This window comes from Sceloporus undulatus, chromosome 3 (assembly GCF_019175285.1).
Source record: "Sceloporus undulatus isolate JIND9_A2432 ecotype Alabama chromosome 3, SceUnd_v1.1, whole genome shotgun sequence".
NCBI classification, from domain to species: domain Eukaryota; kingdom Metazoa; phylum Chordata; class Lepidosauria; order Squamata; family Phrynosomatidae; genus Sceloporus; species Sceloporus undulatus.
Window position 1 is genome coordinate 172,441,034 of NC_056524.1, and position 19,331 is coordinate 172,460,364.

Here is a 19,331-nt window from a genome sequence, read left to right on the forward strand (position 1 = left end):
GGAATAAAGCTCCATTGTTTTATAAATAAGAATCTGTGGCAGGCATCCCAGGAAGGTCAAGGAGGCCACATCTGGTTGTGATTGGACCATCAGTACAAGTTGCAAAAGAAGGCAGGGAGGGAGGAAGAACTTGCCTTCTCTGGCTGTAGCTGAAGGTTAAAACCAGACCAGAGCAAGGCAAAGATTTTTGAGTGCACCAACTTGTCCTCTCTAAGGAATATCTGAATGTAGCTTAACAGCCAAGGGCCCATTATTACCCCCTCACTTTCTACTGACCTTGCTAGGATGGAGAAAGGGAGCTTTGTGCCAATATTGTGAGAAGGGTCAAAGACTACCATTTTGAAATTTTTGGCACATGGTTTTAAAAGGCACCTGAGCTCACTTTAAAAAAAAATTGGGGGGGGGGGGAGGAAAACCAACTAAAAACACCAACCTGTGTTTCAGAAAGAAGTTAGTGCAGGGCAGGGCTTTCTCCTTTGTCACCTTGAACCCATTTATCCCAGTGAAAGGAAAGCCACTGCTGTGCTAGAAAACCAGTTCCAGCCCTCAGAGTCAGCTTTATTGGATCCTCAGGATGAAAACAGCAGCAGTTCAACAGTGCAAAGGCAGTCCAAAGCAGCCTGACCAGAACAGTGCCTCTGGTGATTTAATACCACCAGGCAGATAAATACTCCCACATTTGTACATAATAAACTCATTAACCCCAAAGGATTCAAGCGTTTTTCTGCAAAGTAGCAGTTTTCAAAGAGCCTTGTTACTGTGTTGTAGCATAAAAAGGGAAAGGAAAGGGGGAGGGGGTCCTAGTGGCACAAAAACTAGCCTAAAACATGTATCAGATAGTTTTAAGAGTGGCCTTAAGGCACCAGGCCTCCTCTGATCTTGGAAGCTAAGCATGGTCAGCTTGGATACTTGGATGAGAAAACACCAATTAATGCCACACACTGTAGGCTATATTTCAGAGGAAGAAACTGGCAAACCCACCCTGAGTATTTCTTGAAAAAGACCAGGATGAACCATTTAGGAGATGTTAGAAGGAAAACAAACTTTCAAGCCACATTTGTTGGCAAGTACAGTACAGTGGGCCTTTGGTATCTGCTGGGGTTAGGCTCCAGGACCCACTATGGATACCAAAATCTGTAGATGCTGGAGTCCCATAATATACAATGGCATAGTAAAATGATATCCTTATATAAAATGGCAAAAACAAGGTTTGCTTTTGGGAATATCCACACACACACACACACACACAGACACTGTCAAACCATGGATGGTTGAATCTGCGGCAGGCAAACTGTATTATATTTCACTATTGTTCTGTGCCTTCAAGTCATTTCCAACATATAGTGAGTTAACCTGTCAAAAAGATTTCTTGGCAAAATTTGTTCAGATAGGATTTGATTTTGCCTTCCTTTGAGGCTGACAGAATGTAACTTGCCTAAGTGGATTTCCATAGCTGTGTGGGGATTCGAACTCTGGTTACCAGAGTCGCTGTCCACCACTCAAACCACTATCCCACACTGTACTGTTATGGTTCATATGGATGTTTATCAATTTCTATAGTGCATTTTTAGACCATCCAATAACTAGAGTTCTCTGGGCACTGTAGAACAGCAGATAATAAAGTCAGGATAAAACCAGCACAATATGGAAAAAACACTAAAACACATAAATACCAAAGTAAAATTAGGTGCAAAACAGAAGGAATTAAGATCTAAAAGCACTAAGAACCATTCCTACAATGCCTGGGAGAACAAAGAGAATAAATCTCCAGTCTAGAAGGGAAGTGACACAGAAACAGTAGCAACCTAGAGTTTTAAAGGGGGGGGGGGCCTTTGGTTCTCCCCCCAAAGGGAAAACTTTCTATATATATCTGTATCCATAAGCAATATTTTTGGACTGAAAATGGTACAGAGAATATTCAGTACAGCAGCCAGCCTTTTAAAAGTACAATTTAGGGGCCATTTGCAAGATCAATCTTGCTTATTATATATCTCATGTGTAAATTAGTATTCCACTATTAGGGAATTCTTATCAGCAGAGCTGTGATCTAGAAACAGTCTACTGAATATAGCCAAAAGTGGGCAAGTGCCCTGTTTTGCAGAGAGCAGTCCACTGTTTAAAGTTGCACTATATCTATATGAAGGGCTATAGAGTCCACAGAAAAGTAAGTCCCATAAGAAGGGAGAACAGAAGTCCTGAAGTTGCTCATCAAACACTGCATTTGGGTAGCAGATTGAACATGTATTAGCTGGTCATATTCTTTCACACTATTGTAAGATGTAGTCTATTTATATTTAAAGTATATTATAGTACTTTGAATTGCAATGCAATTTTATGCAAACCTTTATTCTTTTTGTGTGTTTACTCTTTTTTAAAAAGTGATATGCAAGTAGACATCTTAGATGCAGCCCAGGGCAGTAACCAGCAAATTCTGGAGCTGGAACCTACTGCTAAATTCTTGGCAATGGATCCTTAACAAGCCAATGAACATCCATTTGATTTCTGGTTCATATTAAAATTAAGGCAACCAATGAAGCTGACATCACTTCCATCCTTTCCTTGCCAGTATGTGCAAGTCACAGGTACAGCAAGGGCCTTCCATATGGGAAAAATACTGTAATACCAAGGGATTACCGGATAAAAAGGCACACCAGTGTAAAACAGGAACCTAATTTTAAATTTAACCCCTGGGTAATCCTAGAAAAGTTACTGTTTTCTCAGCCTCAGCACCAATACCCCAGCCTGGAATATGGGGCTATCCCTAACCTACCTTACTGAGATAATGCATATGAAGTACTTTGACTCATTTGAAGTAGGCAATGGGGTAGACTGGTGGGTAGACTAGGTATACTTTGATCAATCCAGGAAGAGAATGGTGAAGCTGCAGGCTCAGAAACGTTAAACACAAATTACCTAGGTCTTGACAGTCCACAAACTGACTCATAATTTGTAAATTTGAAACAAATACACCAATGGGATTCTCATACAAAGAAACCATGGCGGGTTACAGACCGCTCATTTGGGGCGGTCTGTACCCGCCCCTTTCCCCGGTGTATCGGGGCCTCAGCTGCCAGAACGGCAGCTGCTGAGGCCCCGATCCGCTGCTTTTCAGGCTGCAGGGAAGCGGCAAAATGCCGCTTCCCCGCAGCCTGAAAAGGGGTGTCCTTGGGGCTTCAAGCCCCAAGGACACCCCGCGGCGGTGGAGAGAAGGAGAAATGGGCCGCTTGGCCCCTTTCTCCCTTGCTTCGCTGGGTGCAGCCGTCTGAAGGCTGCGCCCAGTGACGCAAAGCGGCGCCGCAAACCAGGAAGGAGCTCCGAAATGGAGCTCCTTCCTGGTCCGCGCTAAGGGCGCAGTAGGCGCCCTGGCGTGGAGCGAGGACGTCACGTCCACACCGCCCCGTATAGAGGCAGCGCGGTCGTGACGTCCTCATGGCGGCCCCCATGTGGAAGAGGAGCCGCGATTTTGTACGGACTCAGTCCGTACTAGGGTTAGGGGGGTGCGGAAGCACCGCACCTTCCTATCCCTAGTACGGACTGACTCCGTACTTTAATGGCGGTCTGTAACCTGCCCAAGACTCCAAAAGCTTAAATTCAAACCACATCTGTTGGGAGAGCACAATAATGTTGCTACAGTCACACTCAGAACCTGAGACAAGCCAGGCAAGAGTCAGAGGGAATCTAGCAGGTATATTTTCCAAATTTCTTTATACATCCAAGAGGTTTCATAGAATGAGGAAAAGAAGATAGACTGGAAAGGATGCTGAAATCAGGCCCGGGGTGCTTATCATTTGGACTTCTCTGAAACTTCAGCAACAAATTATTTTAAAAGCACACAACCAGAAATTTCCACTCATAACAATAGTAACTTGTATTTATTTTTAGTTTACAGTCGCAAATCCTATAGATTGAGCTCAGGCTAGCTGACAGTTTCCTGTGAAGGCCCAGGAGGTGTACGCTTGTTATTTTGGAAGTTTCCGGCTTTCTTTTCCCCTCCCAAAAAGCACCACAGGCAGCAGGGTTGATTCTAGGTCACTGCAAAGAGGACTCTTTTCAGTAGATATAAGAGAAGTCTACTAGAAAGAACACAGGGCTTATATCCTATTGCTCAGTATTTACATTTTATACCAACCTAGAAATGCTGTGAGACCCAAGAAGCGCACGGGTGCAAAGCCACGGTGCAGCAAAGAAGAAAATCGGGTTTCACAGCGGTACTTTTAGAAGGGTGTGGTGTTATGAAGCTATAAATTAGAGAGAGAGAGAGAGAGAGAGAGAGAGAGAGAGAGAGAGAGGAAGGCTGTTTTAAAAGCCTTTAAAAGAACTTGCTTTTCTCTCATATTTGTAGAGACTCTGTCCTACACTCTTCTTGTCTAAGGGGAGATTTGCCTATCTGGGTTACTACCTCATTCAGTCCAGGGTCTCTTTCACACTATGCAATTATAGAGATCCACTTTAAAAGTCACAGCTCCATCTCAGGGAATTCTGAGATATGCAGTCAAAGGAGGGGTATTTAAAACTCTCAGCCAGAGAGCTTCAGTGCCTCCTCAAATTACAAATCCCACCTCTGTGGAATCAGAGTGCTATAACTGGGTAGTGTAAAATGGCTCCAGTGCTCTTTTCATCCCCACTGGCTGACCTTGAACAAGTCACACACTCTCAGCCTCAGAGAATGACAATGGCAAACCTCCTCTGAAGAAACCTGCCAAGAAACCCCATGATAGGTTTGCCATGAGTTGAAAACAACTTGATAGCACACCCCAACAACAAGCTCTTTTCATCAGCCACATAATTCTCAATTGGGACATAAAGATGCTAACCACCAATAGTTATTTACCTGAGACTTCTCTGTTTCTCTGGGTACTATAGGGTATCAACAAGAGTTAGAGACAAAAATAAACAAAAACTCTTCTAATTTTGAGAAATGGGGACTGAGTGCAGATTGAGGACAGTATTTCACCCATGCCGGCTGTACACTAACCTAACATCTCCAATTGTTTTTCCCCCTCCTGTTTGGCTTGTAACATTTTGCTTGATGAAGAAGCCTATGGAGCTCTGAAAGCTTGCGACAAGTATATTGTACATTTCGGTTGGCCATCACTATCACTAAATGGCCAACACAGTTACCCGGCATGTTTTCTATAGAGCAGTATATTGCAAGACACCATCTCTGTGAAATTTAAGTAGGAAAGGGTAAAGGAGCACCCCAGGCCTGATTCAAATCATTCTACGCTTAAATTTGTCAATAAATATGCATATTAACTCAACCATTGGGAACTAGCCTTGATTTGAGTTTAACTGTTACAACCTGCCACCCAGTGGCATCTCATACTCACTGCAAACACCTGAATCCCTAATAGCAGGGTGGGGCTTGTGTTCTTGAACTGCACATTTCTTCACCTCCAACCAGCACAGCCATAATCCTACGTGAAATGTGCATGCTATTGCTTTGTGAATTTTCTATACAGAAAACAGCATTTTCTGCAGAGAAATGCTATTTTCTGTGCAAAAAAAGGCTGTTTCCTGCACAAAAGTAGCTGTTTTCTGTACAAAGCAGCTTGGTGCAAATTTTGTGTAGAGTAAGTTTCAAATTGTAAAGTGGTTTCAAAAATGTGTGGTTTTTAAAGACTTTCTTTCAGCAGTAAGAAAATTGCTAAAATTTTATTTCAGGAAGAAAATTAGTAAAGAATTACAGCACTAGTGTTCAGCAGACTGAAAGATGAAGATAAAAAAATTGAATTGTACAGCTTATGTAAAATGATCTGTGGTTATTTAAAATTCATGCAATACTAAATTCAAGGATAGCTAATATAGCACAGTGAGACTGGGTTTACATTTCATCCACCAATTTTCATGTTGCACATTTTCATATGTGCATGAAGCAGTTACTCTAAGGCAGAGCTCAACGCACTGCAGTGAGAGTGAAGGAGGAAGCAAAGCCTTCATACTCACATAGACATGGTTGATTGAAGTTTGAGTCAAAACTACATTTGCATTGCAGTGTTATATATATACTCAATATAATATTTTTTTTAAAAAAATTACACAAACTGGTCTATTCACATGTGCTAATCATCAGTCAGTGTCTATGTACAGATGAGCCAATGCTTAGTTGGAGGATGAAGAGTTGGAATACTTAGTTGGGAGGATGGACCTTGACAAAGGAACATACAAGAACATTCTCCCTTAATGTGATTTAAACATTACTCTTCTCTATTACCAGAAAATCAATAGGAGTTTGCCTGCCATCTGTTGGCTAAAGGTTAGTGATGCAACTGTGAAACCTAAGTTCTTTGGTTAAAACAGGCCAGCACTGAAAAATGCATGAAAAATGCTTTCATAAGGGGTGAACTGTCATGAGGTTTGTAAACACTAGGCCACATAGTTCAGCATCCCTGTCTAGAGCAACTTGTTTGCAATAATGATGGCTCCTGCGAGGCTGCAAAGATGGCATTAAGTTATCCCATGCAATAGTTTTATACAACAAAACTCACAGTTTACATACATATTGATGACACACAGATCCACCCTCACAAAAATAGACTTTGACTGCTACCTTGCAGTTAACATCATGTGTGAATTAGTCCTGACTCAGCCTTTAGTCTTAATCATGTAAAGACAGGAGGGTTATTGATTTATGCAAACATACAGGATACCTGGGAGGACAAGGTATTTGCCAAGCTGGTTGGGTATAGAAAATCCAACATAGGTAGGGTGATAAACTCAGCAGTGAAAAGCAAATTCCAGCATCAACTTTTTCCGTCACAATTCTAGATTCTGAACTAAGCAGCTCAGTTATGTATCGTTTCAGGTTGGGGCAAACTCAAACCAAAAGACAGCCGCCATTGAAAAGCAATGGCGTCACTTGGGGGGGGGGGGTGCAGGCCGCACCAGGTGACACCATAAGGGGAGGGTGACACCAGTGCTCCTCAAACGCCTACTTTGGGGCAGAAAAGGGCTGTGGCCTTCATCTGCTTCCCTTTAAAATGCTTTAAATGATGGTAGGAGTGGTGTGAAGTTCGGTGAGGGGAGGGAAGGAGAGGCCCCAGAATTTTTTAAAATGCAAACTACTCATACCATTTATGTTCCCAAGTTAAAACTTGACTGTTCTTCAAAGCCTTTGGACCTCGCTAATTCATCCTAAATAAAGTTGTACATAGTTTGAAAAACTTTTCAATCTTTTAAATATATTTTAACTTATTACTGTTGATTTTCAGATTTATTAAAATTGTTGTGTTGTTTTAAACCGTTTAACTTGTTTTAATGCTACCTGGAAGTTCCCCTGAGATCTTTGATACAGGGCAGAGTATAAATTATTTAATAATAAATTTGGACATATATTTCCTCTACACCCTATCTTTCTCTCTCTCTTTTTTAAAGTTCCTGTAACATCCTTGAAAAATCATGCAAAAATGCAAGTACAAGTATACCTCAGTTAACAAAGAGACAAAGAATCTCCATTTTACATCGTCTTTTTGTGCCCACTCAGCCTCTGCTTTTCCTCCCTGTCCTCTAGCTAGCTAGCAACATTGGTACTGAAAGGATTGTGGAGGAGGGCTGGAAATGTACAAACTTTCCATGCCAGGTTGCAGCAATGTGTTTGCAGTAAACAATGCATTAAAGCTTGAGCTCAAAAATAATGTGTATGCCTGCCATCAACAGGAAGGGTAAACAGAAGATACCTCCAGAATCCTATTCAGAATATGCAAGAATATCAAAACAGAGAGAAAAGAGGAAAGCATACAAGACTCCTTCACAAGGTACCTCCAACCATTTTTTAAAAGCATTGGCCATAAAAATGGAAATCATAAAAAAGAGGAGACTGGTGGAAGAAAAAGTCATTCCATTTTGAATAAGCTTCAGAATGTTTTTGTTTCCTTATGCAAGGCTCACTTGATTATTTAATACATACCTAGTGCTAGTTTTGAACAAAAAGTATGCTGAAACATGTTGAACTAAGGTTACTGGGATGTAGGAACCCATGTTATTTCTTCTTCTGGTACCAAATTAAAGAAGTTAAGGAAATCAAGCCCAGGAACATATCTACTCTGTTAAGTAGGTATATCTTTAGTGCTTTTTTCAGTGTAACTGCTGCAGAGGATATACTTGTGAGTTGCCATGCTATTGTGCACATTGGAAATTGACTAGCATTCATATAAAAGATGCATTTTTGGAAAAGCAATTCACCCCCTTATTCCAGAAAAAGGCAAATCCAGGAGAACTGAGAGTCACAAAAATGCCATACAGACACACTTTGCCCAACTCTGTATTGAGATGAAACTGGTTAGGAAAAAACCATGAATTTCCTGGCTGAATACAGAAATACAAAGGCTTGATACAAAGAATGGAACAAAACCAAAAGTAGGATTTGAGACTGGGATGTTTGCATATGGCTCTCATTTTAACTGAGACTTGCATACCCCTTCCCATTCTATTCCATTAAATTTCAATATTCCCTTTTATTCTTTTCCAAATGCAGCTCTTATTCTCTGACACCTCGATTGTAAAACGTTCTCTCTTGCCCTTTCCCACTCCCTCTAGTCTTCCCAAAGAAAAAAGCCTGCCTTACAACAGAGCCATATGATACTTTTTTTCAAATTCTAATATTTTTTCTCCTGAGACATCAGGCCTTCCTGGTTTTCTTGAGTGTGGCAGAAGGAGAGGTCCCTACCCTAATGAATTCTAAGCAATTCCAATGACATAATTCACTAAAGCAGTATTTTTTCTTCAGCATTAATTAGGAAATCTAAAGCAGAGGTTTTAAACTTAACTGGGGAATCTAGTGTATTAGGGGAAATTGCTGGACAGGTTTAGCAAATCAATTGCTTAATGAGTTAATATCTCCTTCTAGATGTGTGATCTTCTTCCTATTGTACCCCTGCCATCTTATATGCACATCTGACTCTGTCAATCACCAAGAAGAAACATATCTACCTATCTTAAATAACTGTGAAACAGCAATATAGGAAAAAAAAGAAGGATAACAAGAGATAAACAGGAGTACAAAAATCACATCCAAAGGCTTGTGATTACCCTTGCCAGGGTCAATCTTACCTGTCTGTAGGTGCATATGATGATTTCCCTCAGATGATAGTGCATGGGTGTCATTGTCTCACTCACAGTATCCAGTGCCATGTCTACCTCCTTCTTCATTCGGTGTCCTTCCGGCAATAGCTGGACAATCTTCATTACCACCTATCAGATAAAAACAATAGTACAACTTATCATAAAGCTAAAATAGTCCCCTCCAAAGGAGTGAATACTGAGTTGGTGAAGATTTCTTCTGGGGGAGTAACAAGGAAACAAACTTGCCCCCAGAGATCACTTTTGGCCAGACCTTTGAAAGCTTTTTAAAAAAAATTTGGACCACAAATCCCAGAAATTCAGTCCATACAATCATACTGGCTCATGGATTCTAAGAGCTGTAATGCAGAGAATTCTACTCTCTATATTCTGCTTTGGCATTATATTGTCCTGCTTGCTTTGTAAAAGGATAAAAGAAAAATGGAGGGAAAATTTGTGACATCATTTTTATTAAAAGATTTTTATGCCATCAGGCTTTTAGAAGCTGAATGGGATAAGTTTTTAATGATGAGCTGTGGGTTTTTATGGCTTATATACATTTAAAACAAATTTTAATGTTTTTAACAAAATAAATTGTTTAACTACCTCTTAGATAACATTTATATTTATACTGTTTGTTATTAAAGATTTGTATAGCTTTTAATCTGTATTGTTTTAAAATATGTTGTAACCCATTCACTTCCGTGCAAGCATTCTCTGAAGATGACAGCCACAGATGCCGGTGAAACATCAAGAATAAACTCTTCTAGAACATGGCCACATAGCCCGCAAAACCCACAAAAAAACTATAAATAAAATAATGATACACACAAACATACACACAGTCAGCTCTCCACATTTGCAGGGTAATAAGACCACCGCAAATGTGGGAAATTTGTGAATAAGCACACGATCCACTCCCACCTCCCCTGCGATGCCTGGGTCAGCTCTGGCAAGCTGTCCCCAGCATGGGAGGGGCCGGGATAGCCCTTGAAAACTCACGAATAACCAAATTCGTGAATGCCAAAGTTGCAAATGTCAAGGGCCAACTGCTTGTGGTGGTGTGGAGGTGTATATATGTAGGTAGGTAGGTAGGTAGGTAGGTAGGGGTGTGTGTGTGTGTGTGTGTGTATAGGGTCACCCTAAGTTGTAAACAATTTCAAGGAACACAGCAACAACAAATAAATGCAAATGTTAAAGACCATTTCAGAACTACTGCTTAAAGAACAATCCAAATCCCAAATTATTAGTTGATTCTCACCTCAAACTCTCCTTTAGTGTACTTGGCATCAGGCACACTCACAATTTCGTCCTCGACTATTTCAGGGATTCCCTGCAACAACATGAGGAGTCTTGAATTTGATTCTTAAGCCCTGCAAGAAATTATCTTTAAAGCCTACTATAGAATTTATGAACAATTCTTTATCCAGTCTAGAGGTATTTAGTAAGTTAGTGATATATCATAAAAGAATCACAGGAAAATTTTGAGTATAGATCCAGACATTTCTCCTTTGTCTTTGTTATTTTACACATGAACCTCTTCCCTTATCTCTTAACTAAGACTTTCCAAACATGGTACCCTCTGGATGTTATGGATATCAGTTCCTATCAGCCCTAACTAACATGGCCAATGGTGAAGAAGCATGGGAGGTGAAGCTCAAAACATCAGGACAGAACTATTTCAGAGTAAGTTGCTTATGCGTAGGGCCTGAACAGACAGGCCAAAATATAGCTGCTTCAGGTCACTTTGGAGGTATGCTGTTTAAATGGCATACACATCTCAAGAGGCCAGAAGCTGTGTCAAAACTGCGCTCCAGTCCAGCAGATTTCATTTAAAATCATGAACCATTATAAAATCAAAACAAAAATAAACATGAACAGTAAGCCTGCTCTATAAAACAGAGGTCATTCTAAGAAAGGATTTCCTCAACCAAATCTTTTATAGTTGGGATACAAAGCTGGCCATCATTTACCAATACCAATAGGTGTCTCATTAGTGTTCTACCTCTGTTTTTTCTAAACTTCCAAAGTTGGTGTAAAAGCTGGCATGTTTCCCATTAAGGATTATGAGCCCTGCAATCAGAAATATTTGGCTTATTCCTTGCACAGTTCCAGGCCACTCAAAGAATGAGACATTGCCCTCCAAATGCATACGTACATTAAAATGCCAAAGGGTGAGGACAGCAATAACCATGGCTGTGGTGGTTCTTCCTCTACCACTGTGACAGTTGAACACAAAAGCTTTGTGGCTGTCTTCAGCCAGAGCAGCCTTCATTGCTTCTAACAGCTGATCAAAGTTCTACAGAGAGAAAACAAAAGACACAAACAAGTTTAGTCTTTCCTGGGAATCTATGATCCATTAATTCCACAATGACTCAGTTGGACAACTGAACAGCATTTCTGAGGCATCTTTTACCTTTCAACTAAAACATACTCCTGTAATGAGTTTGAACTCGGTTCTACATAAAGCTACAGCTGTATAAACATAGACTTGGATCAGGTGACCATATTGGTGCTTAATGAGCCTAGATATAAACTATATATTTCTTACATTTATATCCTGCTTTTTCTCCAGTGAGCTCAAGGTAGCATATGGGACTCTCCTCTGCCTCCCCCTTTCCTTAGAAAAATCCTGTGAGATAGGTCAGGCTGCAAGACAGTGACTGACTCAAGGTCATCCAATGAGTTTCATGGCTCAGTGGAGACTTAAACATGGATCTCCCAATTCCCAAGTCCCTGAAGTCCCACCCTAAGCATGCAGCACTAGTGACTCAAGTTCTACCACATATACCCAAACACTAGACAAACCTGAGTAATGTTTAAATAAAAGAGTCAGTGCCCATCTCTTCTTATACTATTACACAGAGCCATCAATGCCAAACACAACTACTACCCTAGTTCAGACCAACTGAGGGCAGCAATGTCCTTATAAGGGACTAACTTACAAAAGTGCATCTAAACCAAGGTTTCCCTAATTTGAGGTGCTCCTTATATGCTTGGCTATAGCTCAAATCACTCCACCCGACACAAGATGCTAGTTTGAAATGATGGGAACTGTAATCCCATACTTGTGGAAGAATCCAGGCATAGACCAAGCTAGAAAGACAAAGAAGGAAGTAATGGGTCCCTGTGCTGTCCCTAGACAAACACATGGCCTCAAGGCCAATCTACACTGCATGTACAGGAGTATAATTCTTTCCCTACTAAACACTTTATCTCCCAAAGAAAGCACCCATGACACAGCTGCTAGGAAAATACTAGTCAGCAGTCCTCTTAAAGTTGGACACCTTCTATAATCACTTTTCCTACAAATGAAAGAAAGGGGAGGAGGGGCTGTACAGCAATTACCTTTTCCTTGGGAGCACAGAAGTCTGGAATTGGGATACGTTTGTATGCCAACCCTTGGCAGGTGCTCTTATGTTGATTAAATACTTCCTGCATCGTCAGGCAGGTTTTAAACATTTTCATCTGCTTCTCCTGTTCCAGATAAACTTCAATCCATTTCTGAGATTTAAGCAAGTCATTCTTCAAGACAGATTCCAATTTCTGAAAGATATATAATAAGGCCATACAAAACCAAAACAATATAAAGTCACTACTCATCAAAAAGAGAACAACCCATCATCTTCCAGATGTGTTGCACTACACTTGCCATCATCCCCACTCAGCACTGCCACTGGTACAATATGGTGGGAGGGCACCAAGTTAGAGGACACTGGGAGAGACATTCTCAAACAAATAGGAACAGGAAGCCTTGACTTTCATATTTTTTGCTTGTATGAACAGATGTGAGAGTAGGGAAGGTGGACTTCCTTTCAATGAGTAAATGGCTGATAATCCCATAGGCCTGTTACAAACAGCCAAAATAAAGCTGCTTCAAGTCACAGTGGAGGTATGATGTTTCAATGATGCATGTGTCATAAGAGTCCATAAGCCACACCAAAGCCACGCTCCAGTCCTTAGGGCTGGAGCATGGCTTTGGTGCGACTTCTGGACTCTTAGGATGCAGGCATCATTGAAACACCATACCTCCACTGTGACTTGAAGCAGCTTTATTTTGGCTGTCTGTAACAGGCCATACTTATGTGAAAAAAGTTCCACAATTCTATAAGATCAATAAGTCCCCTGGAAATACAATGCATGCCTTCATGCATCCACAAAGTTTCTGCATTCCTCTGAAGTCTAAAAACCTATAGGTCCATATATAAACTTGCTTCAGTTTAAACCAGGTCTGTATATTCTATATGTATATCTTATATATATTATATATACAGTGCACCCGTGCCATACATGGACTCACTATACATGGACTGGAGGTCATGTGGACAGCGAGCCTTAATATGGCAAATAACAGTGCACGCCATGGGGGCATGTCCCATTCAAATGAATGGGGCTTGAGCATACACTTAATTTGCCTTATGCGTGCGTGCGTGCGTGTGTGTGTTTCGGAACAGATCCCCTGCGTAAGGCAAGGGAGGACTGTATATTCCTTTATAAATCCCCCTCAATATGTTATGCTGTTAGATGAGCTGGACTTTATATCCATTGGTATATCTGGAACCAAACAGATATAGAACTGCCTTATACAGAATTGAGAGGAATACAAAATATTTCTGGGCACATGAGGATCTTTGTAACTTTGACTACAGCAGCCAATAATAAATAGAATTGTCATATTATTTAATCAGAGCTTGGAAAAGTTACTTTTTTGCATCATAGCTGCCACAAAGCCTCTGCCAACATGACCACTGGCAATCTTGAGCTTCATTTGAATGGAAAGAAATATTTTTCAACATGTTCATGACAAAATTATTGCCTGATTTAAATAATGAACTCTTAGGGAACAAATATTAAGCAGGAAAATGTAATGAGGAAAGTCTGAGCAACTTGGACTTCCTCTTCTCCATAAATAAGTTTTAATATTTGAAGCTGAGCACACGTCTATGTTGTACAAGGGAATGCGCTTCATTTTCACTGACGAATTACGTGGGAAGTGCAAAAATAGAATGGACAATCACTTTTGCCACCCAGAACCCACCACCACCCTCCCAGTTGCCAACACTCCACATACCCCATCCTAGCTGAAATCACTTACACACCTCAATCCAATACAGGGAGAGGCGGGATACAAATAAATATTATTATTATTATTATTACTACTACTACTACTACTACTACAGCTAACATACTCCCAAGACACCTTTCGGCAACCCTTTCCAAATGATGAGAATTTTATTTAGAGTACTAGGGCCCCAGCTGCAGAAAGAATGGAAAGTCAAAGATATCTCAGCTCTCACCTCTAGCTGGTCAGGTGACATTACTGGAACGGTTATCTGCTGATCCAGATTGCAAACTTCCCTGAGAGTGTAAGTTTGCTCATTCCCCTCCAGAACCACCTCTTCACGAAGATTAACCCACAAGATGTGGGAATATTTCCTCTTTGCATCTGTCAGGTAGTTTAAGACACTCCCAATAGCCTAAACAGAAATGATCATCACAGTCATGACTGCATTAAAGGGAAAAAAAGTAACTGTGATGGTTAGACTGTGGGGTTTGTAGATTACTGATAGATCTTTCCCATTCCTCCCATCATATTTCAAGTGGATCCAGATGAATATATGTAAAAAATATGTAGTATGCTCCAGCTCCCAGTGTTTCTTCCAGACCATTCCTTGATTATAACCAGTCTAAATGGGCAGGTGTTTCAGTCACAAAAATATGTACTCTGAGTGCATAACAGCACAGTGGTGGTAAAAAGAGATTTCTGCATTTGGTGGAAGGGTAGTGAGTTAAAACATATAATGAACGTGACAACTGTCTTTATAGAAAAGGTAGATAATTTTTTTTAAAAAAATACACTTATTGCTATTCCTATTAAATTTCTCCTTCAGAATACTCTGCGCTGTGTAAACAGCCACCAGATTTTCCTGGAAGATCCAGAGCAAATGGTGAATTTTACCGAACTGGTTTAAGGCAAAAATGGCCTAGATTCAGTGTGGAACTGGCCTTCCCAAATAAAGACAATCAGCACTGAAATCAGGCCTTTTGTCCTGCGTTGTCTAAGTTGGTGATGCAAGGGCAGAGGGAAACCAATGTAAATGACCCATGTAGACATACCATGCCTTGTCTTATCTGTTTTACCTTGGAGCTTGGCTGAGCCATCCCATACACAGGCATCTTGGGAACCCTCCGGAAATTGGCCACTCTCATCTCTTTGACTGTGCTGAGTACATCTGGAGAAAACCGATCATCCACCACCTATGGCAGAATTAAAATACTAGAGATTGTGGTTAAATGGGTACTCTTCACACTTTCTACTAAAAGCAGTCTCCTCAAACACTCCCTGCTTCTGCAAGAACATAATGGAAGAATCTAGAGCAGTCACTGGCAAACTCCTTCCAAATTCTTAACTAATCAAAAGCTAAAGAATGGAAATTTACAGCACCAGAATCAAATGAATGTGATTCAGTACATTTTGATAACAGAGGATTTGCTAGATCTCTACAGGTTCTTATGGGTACAGTCAATGGAGAGATGCACAAATACAACCACACTTTAATAAAATGTCAGGAAGACTGTTTCTCACTTACAATTTGAGACCAATTGAAAAGCAACATAAAATTGTATCACCACAAGGGTGCTGACAATCAGTTGCAAACGGGAGTGGGGAGGAGGAAAGAAACAATTGGATTCCTTAACCCAAGATTGGCAGTATGCACAAGTAGTGTTCTTACAAAGAAACAGTGGCAGAAAAGCTGTTGTCCAAAATGTCTCCCAATGCAAGATTTGATGGATCAGACAGTGAAGACAGGCTGACAGGAGAGGACCCAAAACATTCACAGTTGTTCACTCACCAGTACTCGTGCCCCTTTTGTGATTTGCTCCCCTGTGATGGTCAGCTCTGACAAGTTCATGTTTGCATGAAGCCTGTACAGCTCAGGGTGCCTGCACATCCATCTGCTGAAATCGAGAGCAAAAGCTAGGGGGTACTGCCAGTCCAGAAGAAAGAAAGGAGAAAAAACAATGACAGTGTTAGGAACCGGCTACGAACCCAAGTAATTCTTATTAAATAGTGGACAAAAAGAACAAGGGCACCAAAGGCATTTATGCTTCCATTACTCCACTGGGTACATCAGTCCCCTGCTGTTACTAATCCAGCCATAATTTCAGCATCAGATCACACTGTGTTGATTGGGGGGGGGGGTGTTAGAGGGAATGGTATACAAAATGGCCAAATTTGATGCTACTGCAACACAAATGTTAAGATGGGGCTTCATTTTCTCTTTTGGAGCACACATACTAAATCGTCTCAGGGATTCATTGATTTGACAATTGTACTGACATTTTCTTTTCTTTGACTCATGATGTTTAAAACTGGACACATGCTTTCATTGTAATGACACACAACACAGAATATGTTTTGGCAGCTTTTTTCACATTGATTCTGACATTGCCTCCAAGGAATAACAAGCGACGGGGGCAAGCCCCATTGAAAATAACAGAGATCATCCCTTCATGAATATTCAAGACGAACCTCAAGTCCACAAGAAAGGAGGGGCAAATGTACATGGAAAAGGGAGAGGGAATGGCAACTATCCAAACCACTTCTATGAGGTAAGGTGATTTATTCCATGTTTCACTCTCATAAAACTCACTGGCACAACCTTTATTAACTGTGATCATATACAAGTATAAGATTATTTAGAGCAGAACTAAATGATCTGAGATCAGAATCTGTTCAGGTGTAAATCTGCCCAAGCTCTATTAAACAAGGAAAATTCTGCTAGTGGACTTCCTAGGTGCTGCTACAGAGAAAGTCCTCTTGGGTGTCCTCATTAGGGTCAGCCCTCCGTTTTCACAGGGGACCCGTTCCAGACCCCCTCCTCGGCAAAACCGGAAACTCGCAGATATTCAAGCCCCATAGGCTTGAATAGGGGTGCATACCTGCGAGCAGCCATGGGTGAATGTCCCATTTTAACCCCCATTTGCTCCTCTCTCAAGTAAGTGAGGGTCGCGGATCTGAAGTCCATGAAAACGGAGGGGCAACTGTAACTGTAAAATGCCTTCAGTGAAAGAGACCCCACTTGTCCACCTTAGTCTGTGAAACAGCTAAAATGTTCTTCTTTAATCTGAAACAACTTTTGGCAGCCTTTTCTCTTTTCTCTTATGACTGCATATTGAGTTGTTATGCTTCCATATTAAATAGATAGCTCATAAAACCTTGCTGCCTTGAGTCTTGTTTGTGGAAGAAAGACAGGATAAATAAAAAAATTATGAGCCACCCTTGGCTGCTTTTCAATGGAAAAGAGAGGAAATAAATGTTTTCAAGAAAGGAAAAAAATGAGCATGAGGCTGGCATGCATTTCTGTGTGCAGATCCTAAATCCTGGACCTGCTTCTATAATTCTGTCTCATGCCATGAGGATCTGCAATGTATCACTTGGGAGCCCCCGGAAGGGATACAAAAATGCACACTACTCTTTTGGGAGTTCAGAGAAGACGACTCACCTGTTCGTGAAGATAATAGTTGAAAGCTATCAAGTAGAAATAGCGCTCAAGGCTCTGTAGTGTCCTCTGAAGGAAATACTCTTTGGTGCTGTTTGCCTGAAATGAACACACACAAAAACTAATGATAGACAGTTGTGAACATATCATCCTGGAACAGTGCATGCTGAATACTGTGTTTTCAGTGGGGGGAAACCTTTTTACAAATAATCTAATTATGTGTACACACACACACACACACACACACAAAAACACATGTGTCTCTCTATATATATATTAAAGAAGAGTTTTTGAAGAGGGAAAGTTATAGGAGGCTAGCTGTCTCACTGGGAATAGAAAAACTCAAGATTACTGTGTATATACAGTGGGCCCTTTGTATCTACTGGGGTTTAATTCCAGAACTTCCCATGGATACCAAAATCCATGGATGCTCAAGTCCCATTAAATACAATGGCATAGTGAAATTGTGTCCCTTATAACAAATGACAAAAACAATGTACTTCATCCTATGTCTACTAGTGCTTTGCACTGAGAAATCAAGCCTGCAGTTTTGAAACAGTCACAGTACTTCTTTTTTGTTTCCACCAACTTTTCAGCAGCTGTACATGTGCTCTACACTGCAGGCCTTTCAGCAAAGTGGCCTTTGGCACAGAAGCGTAAAGAAATAATGCCTGCCACATCCTTTTTTTGATTCTTCAGATACTCAGACTTTAAAATTCCAAAGACTGACATCATTCTCACCTGCCATGTTTTTTCACCAAAGACATTCAAACAAGAATCACAGTCCCTCTCTAATGTATTATTTTTACCCGATGATTCTTCTAGGGAATTCAAAATGCCACACATGTGCTTCCCACACACAGCCTGCCTTTTTATCAACACCAGCCCTGTAATGTTGGTTAAGCTCAGAGACTGTAACTTGCCAATGTCACCAAGTGAGAACTGCAGTTGAGTAGAGGTCTGATCAAGTATTCCTGGCATATCTGTCTCACTGAGCCACTCTGGCTCTCCATACGGAAAATGTAGTGGTCTGACAAGTTAATTCTATTTAGAAAGAAAGATCATGTCATTTTAAGAAAGAAAGAGAACTTGGCAAGTGTTAGTTGGAAATCTGTTACGTTATATAATTGTCTTCCATTAATATTTACTTGATATCTTTTAAGATAAATCCGGCCTGAAGTCATTAATCAAAAAAGATTAAGAAATATGCTTAAGAGTGAACTGAAAGTTTTCCTGCATGAAGTTTTTTCAGCCACACCTTTTGGGGGTTGGGGTGCAGAGAGTCAATAGGCAAGATTCAACCAAACTAAGCACATGTGAGTGCCACTTACTTTAGTATGAAAAAAGTTATGTAAGAGGGTTAGAAAGGATTTTAATATTGTGACGTACTGCATGTTAGCAAACATTCATTGACTGAGTACATCCTATCATATTTTGGGCTAAAATAAAACTGTAAATGTACTCATGTGAAAAACAAAATGCATAAAATGGCTCGTTCCTGTTTTTATTCAACGAGGTAGTATTAGATTCTGCTACTCTTCATCTCCTAGCCTCAGAGTTTGGAAAAATGTTTTGTTTTTGTTTTTTGCACTACAGTTCTCAGAAAACCTAGCTTTTCTGGAAGCTGTAGTCTAAAACCTTTTCCACATTCAGACAAAACCCACACAAACTACTGCCATAGCCATACATGCTACCTGACAAAGCCAATCCTCCCCTTGCTGCAAAAACAGCAAAATAGAGGAGCAATATAGGATGGTACAAGCTTGTTTT

The 19,331-nt window shown here is 40.6% G+C and overlaps 1 protein-coding gene and 1 long non-coding RNA gene across 11 annotated transcripts in view; one reads left to right on the forward strand and one right to left on the reverse strand.

Moving 5' to 3' along the window:
• Window positions 1-19,331, reverse strand: part of PALD1 (phosphatase domain containing paladin 1) — a 155,125-nt gene that overhangs the window by 38,966 nt on the left and 96,828 nt on the right. For all 10 annotated transcript variants that reach the window (XM_042459462.1, XM_042459461.1, XM_042459466.1 and 7 more), the window contains 8 exons: window positions 17,565-17,660; window positions 15,912-16,046; window positions 15,199-15,315; window positions 14,355-14,534; window positions 12,406-12,603; window positions 11,216-11,356; window positions 10,319-10,390; window positions 9,049-9,189 (listed from right to left, as the gene is read on the reverse strand). In XM_042459462.1, the coding sequence (XP_042315396.1) occupies window positions 9,049-9,189; window positions 10,319-10,390; window positions 11,216-11,356; window positions 12,406-12,603; window positions 14,355-14,534; window positions 15,199-15,315; window positions 15,912-16,046; window positions 17,565-17,660 (1,080 nt within the window). The remainder of the gene's footprint in view (window positions 1-9,048; window positions 9,190-10,318; window positions 10,391-11,215; window positions 11,357-12,405; window positions 12,604-14,354; window positions 14,535-15,198; window positions 15,316-15,911; window positions 16,047-17,564; window positions 17,661-19,331) is intronic.
• LOC121926462 overlaps window positions 16,633-19,331 on the forward strand; it is a 50,844-nt gene continuing 48,145 nt past the window's right edge. The window contains exon 1 of the long non-coding RNA XR_006103021.1: window positions 16,633-16,671. This is a non-coding gene — a long non-coding RNA (uncharacterized LOC121926462). The remainder of the gene's footprint in view (window positions 16,672-19,331) is intronic.